Source organism: Lissotriton vulgaris, chromosome 2_1, assembly GCF_964263255.1.
Source record: "Lissotriton vulgaris chromosome 2_1, aLisVul1.2, whole genome shotgun sequence".
NCBI lineage: Eukaryota > Metazoa > Chordata > Amphibia > Caudata > Salamandridae > Lissotriton > Lissotriton vulgaris.
In genome coordinates, this window is record NC_141687.1 from 428,789,569 (window position 1) to 428,806,482 (window position 16,914).

The 16,914-nt window shown below is 42.4% G+C and overlaps 1 protein-coding gene across 1 annotated transcript in view; it reads left to right on the forward strand.

Moving 5' to 3' along the window:
* Positions 1-16,914, forward strand: part of CCNYL1 (cyclin Y like 1) — a 409,830-nt gene that overhangs the window by 165,657 nt on the left and 227,259 nt on the right. The window contains exon 4 of the mRNA XM_086955331.1: positions 9,789-9,889. Coding sequence (XP_086811457.1) covers positions 9,789-9,889 — 101 coding nt within the window. The remainder of the gene's footprint in view (positions 1-9,788; positions 9,890-16,914) is intronic.

The window sequence follows — 16,914 nt, forward strand, 5'->3', positions numbered from 1 at the left end:
ATACATGGAACGACCTCGACACCGAGAGCCCAGAAGAAGAGATTTGCTGCTACCCCTCCAAAGCATCCCCCCAGATGACATTGCTTTCTACAATGACATTGTAAAGAGGGCAGCAAACCAGTTTGGTGTACCATTAGAGGAAGAAAAGGGGGACACATGCTTCTTACTGGAAACCCTGGCACCTGCCACAAAAGGAACACCGTATCTACCTATGTTGCCCAGTATCCTGGATCAGGGCAAAGACGCCTTCAAAGAACCAGCTTCAAACAAGGGGGTAACCCCCAGAGTGGAGAAAAAATGGAAACCTTCCTCAAAGGACGCTAAATACATTCAAGAGAAGTACAGAGCACATGCAGTATCCAACAATAGGCCTCCACCAGAAATAGAAAGTAAAAGGATGGATATGGTGGGGATAAGAATGGATAAAGAGGCAGCAGCACAGTGGCTCATCGTTAACTCAAATGCACTGTTGAATAGATATGACCACCAGACGTGGGATCAGATAGAAAAGTTGCTTAACAAACTCCCTGAGGAGGACCAAAAGAGGGCAACATCTATTTTCCAGGACCCAAACAAAATTTGCCTAACACCTGCCTAAAGTCTGCCCTAAATGCAGCAGATACTGCAAGTAGGCAAATGTGCACAGGAACCATCCTCAGAAGGCACGCCTGGCTCAGAATTTCTGGTTTCAAGCAGGAAGTTCAAACATCAGTCATTAACATACAGTTCAATGGGGAAGCTCTATTTGGCAAGGAAGTGGATGAATCCCTTCAGCAAATTAAAAAGGACAACAAAATTGCAAGGGCAATGGGGGGGGGCTTACAGCAAAGAGGTTCGTTCAGAAGAGGAGGCTTCAGTGGCAGCCCACAGGTAGAGGCACCTTTTTGTTAAGGGCAGCAAATACCACAACAATCCCAAGGACCAAATCAAAACGAACAAATGGGCCAACAGTCTAGCTACCAAGGTTGGCAACAACAAAAGCAGCCCTTTCAAGGAAGAGGCAATGGCAGAGAAAGAGGCCAATCCTGAAGAGGAAATGGGGCTAACTGACATAATTCCAAGAAAGGACCCACACAAAACACCGGTGGGGGGGGGGAAGGATATCCTTTTTCCACAGACAATGGAAAAGGATCACAGCAGACAATTGGATATTAAATTTGATAAAATACGGATACTGCATCGAGCTAACAAGAAGACCACCTGCAAATCCGCCAAAAACAAAAAGATTAACAAGAGCAGAACAAACACTGTTCAACGCAGAGATCAAAGAGCTATACCTCATACAGGCAATAGAAAAGATACTAACACAAGAATGGTTCAAAGGAAATGACTCTCCATACTTACTAGTACCCAAACAGGATCAAACTCTAAGACCAATCATGGACTTAAGATTCCTAAACGAATTCATACAAACACAACACTTCAAAATGTGTACCCTCCAGGAAATAATCCCACAATTTCAAAAAGGGGATAGTTTAGCAACAATAGACCTCAAGTTTGCCTACCTACATATCCCTATAAACCAAAGACTTAGAAAGTAACTAAGATTCCTGCACAACGGAACACACTACCAATTCAAGGTATTCCCCTTCTGCATAATATCTGCTCCACGGGTGTTCACAAAGTGTCTAGCCACAGTGGCGGCACACCTGAGAAAAGAAGGAATCCCCGTCTACCCCTACTTAGACGACTGGCTAATAAGGGGACACGAAACTGTCATGTCACAATCATGTTTAAAAAACAATTCAAACGCTACCAGACCTGGGTTTCTCAATAAACCACTAGAAACATCCTACAGCACCAGAAAAAGAGAACCTTCCTAGGAGCAAGACTAAACACAACAAAAGCAAAGGCTTACCCCACACACACCAGGATACAAGCTTTCCACAACGAAACAGCCCTGTACCAGAGGGATCAGTGAGGAGAGTAATGAAACTAATGGGCATGATGGCATCCTGCATCCTACTTGTCCCTCACGCTTGCCTACACATGTGCCCATTCCAAGAATGGATGTCCAACAGCTAGTCTCAAGCCACAGGAAATTGGGATGCTCTAGTGATTGTTACACAAAGGGTGCAGGCACAGACACAATAGCACAGGGGAGACCTTTCAGAAACCCCACTCTATCTGTGACAATCACCACAGATGCATCCCTCAACGGATGGGGTGCACACTTCAACCAGCTAAAAGTTAATGGTCAATGGAGCGAACAGGACTCCATGAAACACATCAACTTCTTGAAGATAAACTGTTTTCTTGGCACTCAAGGCATTCCAGAAACATATTCAGGGGAAGAACATCTTAATCCAGATAGACAATACAACAATGTTTTAACTAAAACAAACAGCGTAGGACAAAGTATTTTTCCCAAGGCAAACTTGCACTGGAAATCTGGCAATGGGCAATAATTCAAAAGATCAATCTACATCTACCATGAATAGACAACATTACAGTAGACCAACTGCTCTCACAAATGGGAGTTGAAGCAGAGGACAATACAATATCAATTCAACATCTGGGGAAAACCAGTGATACGTCTGTTCACAACAATGCAGAACAAGAAATGCCAATGCTTTGCCTCGGGGTTTCCACACCGCCTATCAAAGGGAAATGCACTTTCACTCAATTGGTCACAGACATTTGCTTACACCTTTCCACCAATACTCCTTATGCAAAGAGTGTTACAAAAATCCCAGGAACAAATATGATTCTCATTGCCCCTTAATAGCAAAGACAAACATGGTACTCAGCCCTCCTAGAACTATCCAAGGGAGAGATGGCCAGGATCAAGGCAGAAAAAGTTATGCTAACAATGCAGCAGGGCCTGTTTTTCCACCCAGAATCGGCGACACTACAGCTAGCAGCTTGGTGCCTGAGTACATAGAGTTTGGGCATCTTAACGTTCCTCCGCGAACTATGGAAGTTCTAAGGGAAGCAAGGAAACACTCAACAAGAAAATGCTAAACAGCAAAATGGAAGCGATACACTACATGGTGCACCACTAACAACAAATTTGGTTCAATCAATACACCAGAAACAGTTAGCACATATCTTACTCACATCTTGGACAGCAACATCCACTTTTCCAGCCTTAACCCTTTCCATGCGGCCGCGATTCCCCTGGTGTGCTGTAAACAGCACGAACAGGGGCGGGCCGTGACGAACCCCAGCCGTCATCAGCACACGAGCACCGTAGTGCATGACGGCTGGTGTTCGTCATCAGCATGGAAGGGGTTAAAGTGCACCTTGCGGCCATAGTGGCATACATAAGAGGAAAATCATGCAAAATCTTTTTCAAAAGACCAGTTATCAAAAGGTTCTTAGGAGTAAAAAAAAATAGCTCCACCAAGAGCTGCTCCCGTACCCACATGGAGCTTAAATACAGTACTTTCTCAACTAATCTTAACAAACATTGGCATAGCCAATATGTCTCGCCTTTGGGACCTTATAAGTATTTAGTTATGCAGCAGAATATCCTTGATGCAACAACATCAAGTGTTGCATGGCTAAACACTTATACGGTCCCAAAGGTGAGACCTATTGGCTATGGCAATGCCTGTTTCTCCCGAAGCTAATACCACTATGGACAAAGGAGCCAGCACAGTGCCAATCTTTAAATTACTCTATAAGCACATTATGACTATATAATAAGAGTTTTTTTACGTTGAGAAAATAAAAGAAAACTAAATATTGTAATGGGTATGGTGTTATTACTACCTTGATAATGGTTAATATGAATACAGGAATCTCATATTGGAAGCATTTCACAGACTCCCGGCACCAGTGTTAGAAATGCACAACGTTAACCCCTTCACTGCGGCGGCTATTCCGCCGCAGTGCTAAGGGGGTGGGGCGGCCGCGCGGCGGCCGCATGCTGGTGACGGAACCGCTCCGTCACCAGCGTCGGTTGACCTGTGCTTGTGACGGAGCGGTTCCGTCATGGCCCGCCCCACTCAATAGAACGTCAGCGCAGGCGCGAAATTCGTGCCGAGCGGGCCATGACGGAACCGCTCCGTCATCAGCACAGCTCACCCGTAGCTGATGACGGAGCGGTTCCGTCATCAGCACTTAAAGGGTTAAATCAAATACAACAAGCTGAATCCCACAATCATACTGTCCACATAAATAATTACAGTCTGCAGTACACCGACGTGCCAAAAATCACCAAGAAATTGCAGCAGCTGCATAAAAAAGACACGAGAGACACTCCCATCTAAACCCCAAGGCACACAACCAGCCTGTGTAGCCAACATTGCCAAGAGGACAAGCGCAGCATCTGTGACAACTTCTGGAAGACAATCGAGGTTTAGAAGATCAAAGTTCGAGAACAAGAGGTAATTTTGAACAAACGAGGAGTTGACGGAGAAAAGAAAGGAATCCTTAAGGATAGCCAAGCTTGTTTATGAATGTTCAGTAGAGGTGAAGTGTATAAACTGTGTTCAACAGTTGTATTTATAACAAACTGGTCCTGACAGCGTTCAACGGCTTGAGACAAGGAAGCCTGAAGGTAAACAAAGTTTTGCGTCTGCTTTGAGGGAAGAAGGTAGAGTTTATCTTCGGAAGCCTTCGAGGCGACCCACAACCTTTGCGACTTACGTAATAACCATTTTTCTGAATTTAGTTCCCCGCTGCACTGTGAACAGGAAGGGCTGGTACAAACCCATCCCACACGCAAAGGTGCCACAGCATCAATGGGGACTGAAACGTCTTCATACAATGCCACCAAGGAGCCAACAGGAAGCACCTGAGCCAACCCAACCGCCAAGGCTTGCCAACTCTTACAAAGAGCAGAGGAAGTGCCCTGGAAGGCGGTCTTCTCGAACACATGCGCATGGGTTTTAACAACAACATCACAATGGCCACAGACTAAAACAAGGTCTTAAAAAATAGGGGAGAGAGGTACATCCCTTACAGTGCTTTTTACAGAAAGGCCTGCGTTGTAGGAACAGCTCATCCTTGAAATACTGTGTCAAGTTGTATCTGGTGCGTTGGAGATTATTGGGGCTGATTTTGGGTTTTCGTATGTGATTCGCTTTTAGTTCAAAAATGACATTTCTGTATTTTAAGCGAAGTACTCTCTGCCTATTTTATTCTGCATTCTTAGCAAAAACTTTTTTCTTTCTTTTTGCAACTGCATAACCGAGAGCGTGGTTTGTGTAACATTCTTTAAAGAGTTTGTCAGCTGAAATATATGTTTTTCTACATCAGTTTAGTGGCATGCATATGCAAAGCTGGTATCTGTCCGGCACATTTATTTATTTGAATATGCATTCCCAGCCAGCCTACATTTACTTGGGCTCTGTTTCCAATGTTGGATGGTTAATGAATTCCACTCGGTACTGGCCTCGGACCAGTGACCCCACTACACCTTTATGCAAAACATTTCACAACTAAAAGAAAGAATTATATGCCATTTTGTTGTGATACTATGAACAAATTAATAACTTATATTTCCCTACACTAAACCACTTCTAATCTTAAACGTCTAGCAGCCGAAAAGCACTTCGGCGCCTCATCAGGGGACGTGAGCGCTATATAAATTCAATTGCAGTAAAGTTGCGATGTCCTTGCCAGTACTTTGCATCTCACCTTGTCCAGAAACGCGCCAAATGCCACTTTGCTTGTTCTGCACAAACATGAACTATGGATGAAACTATAACTCATTAAACCTTTAGTGCTGATTAAAGGCTGAGTAACTCCATATCTTTGGATGGCGAGTGCGACCACCACCTCGAACAAGTAACGGGTCATTGCTAACGTGCCTTTAACTGTCAGGACAACAACCGAAATAACCAGAAATAACATCCCTGCAATATGAAGTTCATAAACACAAGTCTGTTAAGTGTGCAGCTGGACCATATTTTATATGCAGTTCCCTGTAGGAAAAGGGCCAATAGAATAGCTAAAAGCCATTTTTCTCTTTTTAGCCACCCTGATGACTCTGTCCACACACACATAAAAGACCCCACTCATAGTCTTACTCACTCACAATACCAGTAGCTTTTATACATTCATGTAGCACCATACCGTGCCTGATCCGGAGATGAACCTCGTGATCGAAGACTCCCAGCTTGGGCAGGTGAGCCAAACAACAAACACCAGATGACTGTCACCACTTGATTTAACCAAAGCGAACCACAACAACCACCAATATGCAGATTGTTAATCGAGATCTTAGGTCTGCTGCTTACTTATTTTATATACCACACACATACTCTAAGTACCCCACTATGCTTCTATTTCCCAATAGAGAGGGATAAGTCCTGAACAGACCTGTGCACAGACTAAGGGCGCACGCTCTGACTACAATATCTTTCGTATGACGACTACGGAAATTGTAAGCAGAACCCGCAAACCTGGCCGAGGAATCTTTCCTATAAAAAGTGGACACTCACCACAGAGCACACGCTGGAAGCAGTGGGGCGGGCGAGGGCAGTGATTCTAATGAGTCAGCAGTAAGAGTTTTTCTGCCGATGACCTCACCTGCAGATCCAGTCACAGTGCTGTTTTTTACTCAGTCTGGTGTGCTGATGTCACCAGGCAGCAAAACCATGTGCAGAGAGTAGACTGCCTGACCTTTGGGGTTACCTCCACCTCCAGGGGCCCTACGAGATGTACAGACTGTCGTGCACACTGTAAAGAAGAACGAGTGGTGTGTTCGCGCGTGCCACAGCGAGGCATCTGTTTTGGATTATTGCACACGCGTGTGTGCACGATAATTGCAAACAGATGTCGCTGTGCGGGTAACCGCAAGCAATAGGCCGTGGGCGGAGCAAAGGCGGGACATGCACTTGCCTTTGCCCAGTTGCGTGCTGTCTTTCTTAGAAAGACGCACGCAAAGCCCACTAGCCTGTGCGAAAAACAAAAACACATGCATGAGCGTGTGGTGAGCTTGGGGAGCTTTCTGAAGCCCCTTACTTAAAGTCGAGCCAGCAGCGCATGCGCGCTGCTCTAGGCTCGATCTAAAAATCAATCCACAGTTCTTGCCAAAACTGGTATCTACGTATCACCTAAATCAAAACATTCTCCTGCCGGTTTTCTCCAAAAAGTAAAGGAGAGAGCAGCCTTCATACCCTGGATGGTAAGGAGAGCTTTACTATACTATTTGCAAAAAATGTAACAAATCTGGAAGACAAAGCAATTGTTTGTCGCCTATGCACACACCAACACGGGTTCAGCGGTGACAAAAGCAACTATTGCAAGATGGATAGTACAAGCCTTTCAATTATGTTATTCCAGTGCCAAAAAGGAACAAGCAATGCAACCAACTGCTCACTCCACTAGAATGAAAGGGGCCACTTTTTGTATTTAATTTATTTAATTTGTACATTAATAACCTGGGTCACACATTGGCTAGTACGTGCATGAACTTGCCACAAGTTAAGCACCGGCCAATACCCGTTTTGCTGTACGTGGACATCGCAGTACTTACGGCACACACTCCTTTGGCCTTGCAGCGTCTTCCTGACAGAATTGTCCTATTTATGGACGATCTGGGGCTATGTATTAACATAAGCCAGACTTTTGTTCTGAAAATGGGTCGCAATGCAGCTAAGTGTTGTAACGTTTACATAGTAAAAGATATTTTACCTCAAACCCCAATTTTTTTCTACTTGGGAAATGTATTTGATTGGAAGGGACTTGGAAAAGTGGTATTAATTCTAGAAGATTGCAATTTTTACTTTCGATCATGGCCCTTAGCAATTTTGCTTGGTAATTGGGGAATATCCAACTGAAAGAAATGTTAACCATATAGTATGCAAAATGTAGATCTATTGCAATGTACGGTTCTGAAATTTGGGGACACGTGAATGCTGAACCATTGCAGGCGGTGGAAAATGCCTTTTAAAAACTTTCATCACTTCCTTTTAGTTGTTCAAATCATGTATGTCACTCCGAACTGGGAGCAAATTATTAACTAATAGACTTGCGCAAAATTCAGCCAGTTCTGCTTTGGCACAAAATATGGACTTGAGGACTGTTGTGATTCAGATCAGGCCTTAAAGGTTCCTTGGCTAAAGTTTGTTAGGAACTTTATATTCGACATTGGCAGTCCGGAATTTTACCCATCAACCCGAATCCTTGTCAAATATTTTGAGGAATCAGTGTCTAAACCAACTGGAGGAGTCAAGACTGTGTGGAATTGGCCAAACCAACTGTGCAATATAATCAAATGATCTTGACTACTCTTTCAATGCAACCGTACCCTTTTAATGCTCAACACAAATTTGTTTTAACATGTTTTAGGTTAAACATATTCCACCGCTTAACAAGTTTCCCAACTGTTAATAATTGGTCTAATGACCTACTGCTTTGCCCTTGCGATTTGTCTAACCAATCAACCATGCACATCGTGTTTTTCTGCAAATTTTATATGGATTTAAGAAGATTATTTGTAACACCTTTATTTAAATCCCTAAATTACAAACCATGTAGGCCAGCATTTTTATATTTGCAACTTCTTCAAAATCTTTACAAGTGTGTGGTGCTTGCAAGGTTTTTAAGGGCAACTCAAGTGAGCAGGAAGTCTCTACCTGCTGTACGCTGACATGTAACCTGTATTCTAAAATATGTCTTGTACTTCCGTAGTTTCGTTTTTTTTAGAATTTTAGCTGTTTATCTTTTTTTTAATGAATTTTAATGTTCATGTACTCTTTTATGATACACTCAGAGTGAATCGAATAAAGATTAGTTGAATTGAAAGGAGCGACGCTAGCCTTTATGGCTAATGTACCCATTAATTCCATTTGCACAGCAGCAACATGGCCATCACCACACACCTTTACAAAACATTATTGTGTGAACAAACAAATGAATAAGTAAGCTCAAATTGAACAAATGATGCTTCAACACCTGTTTGCAAGGTCTTCCTTACACCACAGCCTCCCAGATACAGGAGAGACCGCTACATAATCCGATGCACAGCATGTGAATCCAGAAAAGGATTCACTCCGCAAAACAAAATGGTTACCTACCAGTAGGAGTAGTTTTGCAGCTTGAAGAATTTTCTGGATTCACATACGACCCATGCAACCTCCCCTATAAGGAAAACAAATAGGTGGGGAAGCAAAGGATTATATCCATATTTCTCAAACCATCTCAAGGATTACAATAACAGAAAAAATTCTCCGAAAATGGCCACCACGCAAGTCATCCTCCAGGATACAGTCTGACGTCACACAGGGGGCATACCTGGGATTAAATGGTGTCCGACAGCAACGAAAACGAGGGAAAAACATAACAAAAAACAAAGACTATTCCGGACCCAGCCACTAGATGGCGGAATGATGCACAGCATGTGAATGCAAAAAATTGTTCGAGCTGCAAAACTACTGCTTCTGGTAAGTAACCATTTCGTTATAAAGCACATTGGTATCGGCAGTAGATTTCTACTGCCAAAAACAACGATGATGCAAAAAAGTGGTAACCGACTAGGACAACATTTATTAACTGATGTTACTAAAAATGTGGGGGTAAATTAGAGAAATTGCAGGCAAACCAAAAGATGGGTAACTTGCGTTTTTTAAAAAAAAAAATATATATATATATAAAAAATGTTCAACTCTGTTTTTGAACTCTGAATCTGCCCTAGATAATTTGAAGTGCATACAGTAGATTGCGTTTTGTGAATGATGTTTTTATTTTTAACGCCCCAACATTGATACATTGTAGCTAAACAACTATAAACTTGTGGAACCACATCTGCACAATAAGCGGCTTTTGACACGGTGTTCTTTTTTATGAGAAACAGAAAAAAACGTGGTATGTATGGCTTTCTTCGTTCCTAGGTATCTCCTGGGCAGCTTACAAAGAAGTACAGCTCGTGCTCAACAATATTTCTAGATGACAGCACAGTGAGTCAGCCCAACCTTAGAAGCACAATCAAATGGTAAGTGTTTTGAATGACTGAAATTGACTGCCATATATGTAAATGACATCATCTAATTAAATCAGCCCAATTCAGACTTCCAAATTGTAAGGAGTGGCTTATATTTTAAGTGTGAAACAATTTTTTACATCCAACGTAATAGTTTTATAGGTAAGTAATTCGCATTAGATAACCAAGTAAGTATAGATCATTCTGGTAAAATGTGCTCTGCATTTGTGATTATTTATACATTTGTTATCTGCCCCACTACCGTTTTGAGGCCTGGCTTAAAAGCGGGGCTTTCACTTGACCTTATGTGATCTTTAGAAATTGAGCGTTAATATGCACTATTAAGAGCGGGTTTTTACTGCACCCACATGTTGATTACCTTGAGTACTGTATTTGACTGGGCAGAATTTGTGCTCGTCCTCTTACAAAGAATTTCAGTTGCCTTTGCTGTGCTATGCGATCTGGCTTTGTCTCATATATTCCTCTGACACTCACTCATTTATTGCAGCAGGCCTGTTTGTTAAAATAAAAGGCAATTTACGAGATATTTGTGAAAATGGACAAAGTTCACGTTAGAAGTTCCAATGTTGAGATCTCACAAATGAAATAAAGTGAAAGCCTGCCTCCCAAGACAGCGGTACAGCATGCATTTTTCAAAAACATAGCAAAATCAACGGACTCCAGATGGAGTCTTCTCTGGAGCATCTTCCTCCCTACCCTATCCCTTTGTTCATCTACATGAAAGTTGAAAAGAAACGTCTACGCAGAACCAACACCACGAGCATTCGTACCATTATCAATGCACATGTATAACCAGCACCTCATTCACCAGTAGCACCAGCACCACCTCCTGTATCACCCGTACCACCATGACCAATACAGGTACTAGTCTCAATAGCAGTATGACTACTACCAGTACAACACCCTCAAATAAAGCAATAGTCACCAGTACAACCGCCATCACCAGTACCACCGCTAAAGTCCCCATCACCTGTACCAGGACCTTTCCTATCAATATTACCACCATCTGCACCACCATAACCACTAAAACTGACATCTGGGTGTTAGTTCAATGTAAGCAATACAAGGCTACAATCCCAGAGCTCCTTTCACCCCTGCTCAGCCAGTAGAGCAGATAATATCACCCTTAATGGCAACACCTCCCCCATGCCCCCAAGACTCCCCCCGTGCCACCACACACGTCCAGAGCAAGAATGAAACCTGTGGGGTTGAGGTGAGTCATGGGTCTGTTCCAACTGCTTATCGCTATGCTATGGTAATGCTAAATTGGATCGCCTGTCAGGGATGCAGTTAGCATCGCTGCAATCGGTCAAGTTGCAAGGGGCACAGTGCACCACCTTTAAAACTCTCTTTTACAGCCCAACCGAGGAAAAGGGTGGCCCATTTTCTGTGTGTGAGTTAGGGCTGTTGGCACACTTTCAGTGCCATCGCCCCCTTTTAAAAATCCGCTTAAGCAAATAGTCATAGGCCAGCTCCTGTGGTAGCGTTGTTTAATACATTTATACATAGTATTTTACTTCCATAGGCTACATTATCTGGAAGTCTGACAGTTCAGCAATATGTTTTTCACCCATTCTGACATAATTTTAAAAGAGGCTTCAAGTGTCTCCACCACGTTTGCCTAACAAAGGGGGGGCCTCTGAACTGGTATTCTTGTGGTTTTTAGGTCTCGGGCGCTTTCGTTTGCGAGATTTTTCTGTTCAGTGATGAATGAGCTGGGAACCCACCCATTGCTTTTCATTCCTCTGCAGCGTTTTCACTCTACGTTGCTGCCTTTTAAAGGGTCAGTGCTTGCAACATTCGTCCCTTTCTTTTCTTTCAGTTGCGCATGGGCCAAGCACAGATTCATTTAAGTTTAGTGTGCCTCGGCTGACCATCTCATTCAGGCACTATTGTAAGATATTGGAGCGCGTTACATGAACACCAGTTACGTGATTCAAGGTCAGGGTGTCTTTTTTTTTTTTTTTTTTTTTTTTTTTTAGGCTCGGGAGATTCTGGACAAATTACTTAATCACAGGATGTTGAGTTGATGCCAGATTCGAACATCAATTTCCCAGTTCAAAGTTGGCAGTGTGGTCGTAACATCACAACACCTTTCGGTAGGGTCAGAGGCTATTTAGGGACCAGAAAAGGATAAAATGCCCCTAATATGTAAACTTGACAAACAAAGAATATCCTATGGTCTATGAACTACTTTTGACTTTGAAATATTACTCCTGAATAGTGCCGCCGAAAAAAACTCCTGAAAAAATATGCATTATTTTTTCGGATTCCCATCACTCACCCAAGTGGGTGACATGCTTCATCATCTGGGTCTCCTCTGAAAGCCAACCTGGTGGCTTTTGGGGCTACAACTTCATCATAGTGGTGAAGGAGCCAGAGGATGTTTTATTATGAGGGTAGTTTATCTAAGTGCCAGAAGTGAGCAGTTAAGTAAGTGGGAAATAAATGCAGTGCAATGGTGAAAAAGTGATATTAAAATTGGAACGCGGTGGACACAAACTTTTTATTCTTGTACACCGCGAACCAAGGCTAAAAACAGTGCACTTAGACAGTTTCAACAAATAGCTGTCTATACGGTATTTTAAATGGTCAACATGTTTTAGCACATTAACAGCAAAAATGAGCCTTGTGCATTCGTCAGGACCTCTCAAAATTAATTCGCTACTGCAATAAAGTGAAAAAATGATAAGAAAAATATCTTAAAACGTGATTGTCGGTAACCATACAACCTGTTTGCTAGTTGAGCAATCTATACAAATTTCTCCTCAATGATACTCAAGTCTCCTCGAGAAATCTGGAAAAATACAAACCTAAAGTGACATTTTGTCAGGAGGAAAGCTCTCATTTTCTATTTACAATCCGTACAAGTGACACAATGTTGCCAACTAGCACACTTCCTTTGGGGAACCAAGTTCATCTTTCTTACCTCGAATATCTGAGGGAACTACCTCACCCCACCTTGCAACAGCTCAGGTAAACAGGAGGCACCGCTCTAAACGGGAGAAAAGCAGAGCAACTTCCCATATTAAATGATGCTCCGTCGTACCCTTATGTCTTCTCTTCTCATTACAATATCATATACAACCCATAAATACCTGATCACATAGACACATAACAGACAACTAGCACTCTACGTCATGTAGTGCACTCATGTATATTTTATCATACTCTTGATGCGACATAAAGAACCTATAAGTTCTTCCATGTCTTATCAATCATCCTGTAAATGAGTCATTCTATTTCTTATAAGTATGCCTAACTGGTACAAGAGCATACAAGAGCATGGTTGTGTAGTCAAATGCTCTTTATTTACAAAACAATCATACCAGGAAGTGTATATAGATTTGTACATCCTAATATTCCAATAGCTCAAATTCGGAATAATAACAAACACTCCTAATGCGTGTTCCTCCACGTGTAAGAAGCTGGCATCATTCTAATAGCGCAACAATGGAACTTTCATTCATGTCGCAAATCAGACAAGTGCGCTAATTGTGTCATCTCGCCACCTGTAGTAATGTAACAAAAACCGCCATACTAACGTAAATTAACCCTCTCAGGGTAGCGCAAGCTCTACATCAAAGTATCTAGTGAGCACTCGTCTATCTCATTAACTCACCTAACCGTCGGTACCTCGCTGCGGTCGTCCGGGCTGTCGGGAGGTACGGGGACTAGGTGGAAGCTAGCTAATATGCTGTAAAGACGCTCTGGAGGCGCTCTCTCAGTTCCTGGTGCGCATCACGCCAACGTGTGTGATGACGTAATCCCTGTGCCTTTTCAGTGTAGGGAGTTTTTTTTTTTTTTAGGAAAACGTGTTGGAATGATACGTCCCAATGTATAAGATGTCAATATTGATACATACATTAAAGAATACATTGCGAATCGCTCATATGTCACCAGAGGACTCAGAAATGGCTACTTATATCCTAGCCTGTCTTAATATCGATACAAGAACACAGTATAGATACAGTTAATATTGGAATTAGCGAATATCTTCATGTATCAAGATTTGTATCTCTCTCTAGCGTGAGGCCTGACTATGGAATCTTATATAAGGTTTCTCTTCTATAGAGTAATTATAAATGGCGAAATACCAAACAATAGTTTTAGACATGACATCAGTGCTACTTGTCTGATTTGCGACATGAATGAAAGTTCCATTGTTGCGCTATTAGAATGATGCCAGCTTCTTACACGTGGAGGAACACGCATTAGGAGTGTTTGTTATTATTCTGAATTTGAGCTATTGGAATATTAGGATGTAAAAATCTATATACACTTCCTGGTATGATTGTTTTGTGAATAAAGAGCATTTGACTACACAACCATGCTCTTGTATGCTCTTGTACCAGTTAGGCATACTTATAAGAAATAGAATGACTCATTTACAGGATGATTGATAAGACATGGAAGAACTTATAGGTTCTTTATGTCGCATCAAGAGTATGATAGAATATACATGAGTGCACTACATGACGTAGAGTGCTAGTTGTCTGTTATGTGTCTATGTGATCAGGTATTTATGGGTTGTATATGATATTGTAATGAGAAGAGAAGACATAAGGGTACGACAGAGCATCATTTAATATGGGAAGTTGCTCTGCTTTTCTCCCGTTTAGAGCGGTGCCTCCTGTTTACCTGAGCTGTTGCCAGGTGGGGTGAGGTAGTTCACTCAGATATTCGAGGTAAGAAAGATGAACTTGGTTTCCCAAAGGAAGTGTGCTAGGTGGCAACGTTGTGTCACTTGTACTGATTGTAAATAGAAAATGAGAGCTTTCCTCCTGACAAAATGTCCCTTTATGTTTGTATTTTTCCAGATTTCTCAAGGAGACTTGAGTATCATTGAGGAGAAATTTGTATACATTGCTTAACTAGCAAACAGGTGTATGGTTACCGACAATCATGTTTTAAGATATTTTCTTATAATTTTTTCACTTTATTGCAGTAGCGAATTAATTTTGAGAGGTCCTGACGAATGCACAAGGCTCATTTTTGCTGTTAATGTGCTGAAACATGTTGACCAATTAAAATACCGTATAGACAGCTATTTGTTGAAGCTGTCTAATTGCACTGTTTTTAGCCTTGGTTCGTGGTGTACAAGAATAGAAAGTGTGGGTCCACCGCGTTCCAATTTTAATATCACTTTTTCACCATTGCACCGCATTTATTTCCCACTTACTTAACTGCTCACTTGTGGCACTTAGATAAACTACCCTCATAATAAAACATCCTCTGACTCCTTCACCACTATGATGAAGTTGTAGCCCCAAAAGCCACCAGGTTGGCTTTCAGAGGAGACCCAGATGATGAAGCATGTCACCCACTTGGGTGAGTGATGGGAATCCGAAAAAATAATGCATATTTTTTCAGGAGTTTTTTTCGGCGGCACTACTCAGGAGTAATATCTCAAATTCAGAAGTAGTTCATAGACCATAGGATATTCTTTGTTTGTCAAGTATGGTCGTAACGCCACATCCTTTCCCTCCAGGGTTTACAGCTTTCAAACTATATAGTTAATCCTACTTTATTACAGATAACTTTATCATCTTTATATCATATTAAGTTGCTCTGTCGACTGTTGCACGATTCCTGAATTACGCATACTGTACAAATCAAAAATCCGGACATTTCTTTTGCATCCAAAGCGGTCCTTCAAGCGATTCCAATTCTTTGTGGGCAGCACCACCTTGTGGCTGTTTCAAACATCCAAACAATTTTCACGAATTGGCTACGGAGGAAATACCAATCAATGTATCCTTCTATTTTAAACAGGAACTGTTTTTAACATCCACCACAAACCAGCTTTTTTTTCTCGACTTGCTATTTGAAAGTCCAGGCACCATTTTCAGGGCATAAAGTTTCCAAAACCTATGACCAAAATACTTATTTTACAGGGTTCTCCGAGGTAGAGTCAAAAGCTTGGAATGATTCCACAAGCAGCCATTGTTTACTCAGCACAGATAAAACCCGTGACCCAGCCTGTAGTCCTTATAATGGATACTGGCCATTACACCCCATCCAATGCAGATTAGGGCGAAAGTGACAAGCACTCCCATAATGACACCAATACCTATAATGAGGATATCCACGACCTTGAGTGGGAGTACTATATTCTTGCAAAATTGCCAAGTCCAGGACAACTTGAAAGAAACTCTTCACCATATGGCTACTATAGCTTCCATATGCTGGTGGGTAGGGTGGCTTAGAAATCTAATTTACCAGTGCCCACTGTTAAAAGAAAACCCCTTTTATTTGACTTCAAGTACAAAAACAAAAGGTCAGTCAGAACAATCTCTGGTCTGAATTACGTATGTGAAACCACACAGCTGAATCCACTTTGATTTCAAGGCTGGAGAAGTATAAAGTGAATGAGACGGCACAAGCGTGCCTATTTAACCATTAAAATACCACTGTGATTTCAGCTGCAGCATAGACATAATCCCACAATCCAGCAACTCCATATGCAATCCCACAAACAAGAGAAACAAGCAAACTGGATACAATTGGGAAGAGAGTAGGGCTCATATTACTAATAGGGCGCGCTAATAGGGTCCTAAACGGGTGCTCTGGGCACAAACAGGAAAAGTGTGCCCTATTATGATGAATGAGCTGCCCTCTGGGTAGCCGTGAACTCCTGCTGCAATGGGGGCAGCGCATTCAAGTGAAATAGGGAGCCATGCTTGAAAGCCGCTCCGTGTTTCATAGTGCAAGCAGCAACCTGACGTCACTGTAAGGAAGGATCAGAGATCCCCTTGCAGGCGGATGCAGTGAGTGACTGCGCTCCCTTGCAGTGGGGTGCCTGGGAGAACGGGGGGAGGAGGGGGGCATGAGACCACCTTTCACACCACGAGAGTGCTGCCTTTAAGGGCATGTTTGGCTCTGCGCCCCCGTATTGCTGCGCATGCCGAGGCAAAGTGATTCCCTCATTTTCATAAGGCCACTCCCCCTTGCAAATGAGGGAATGCTCTCACGATAACGCTGTCTCTGTGTGCCAGCGCCATCCGTATTCCAGG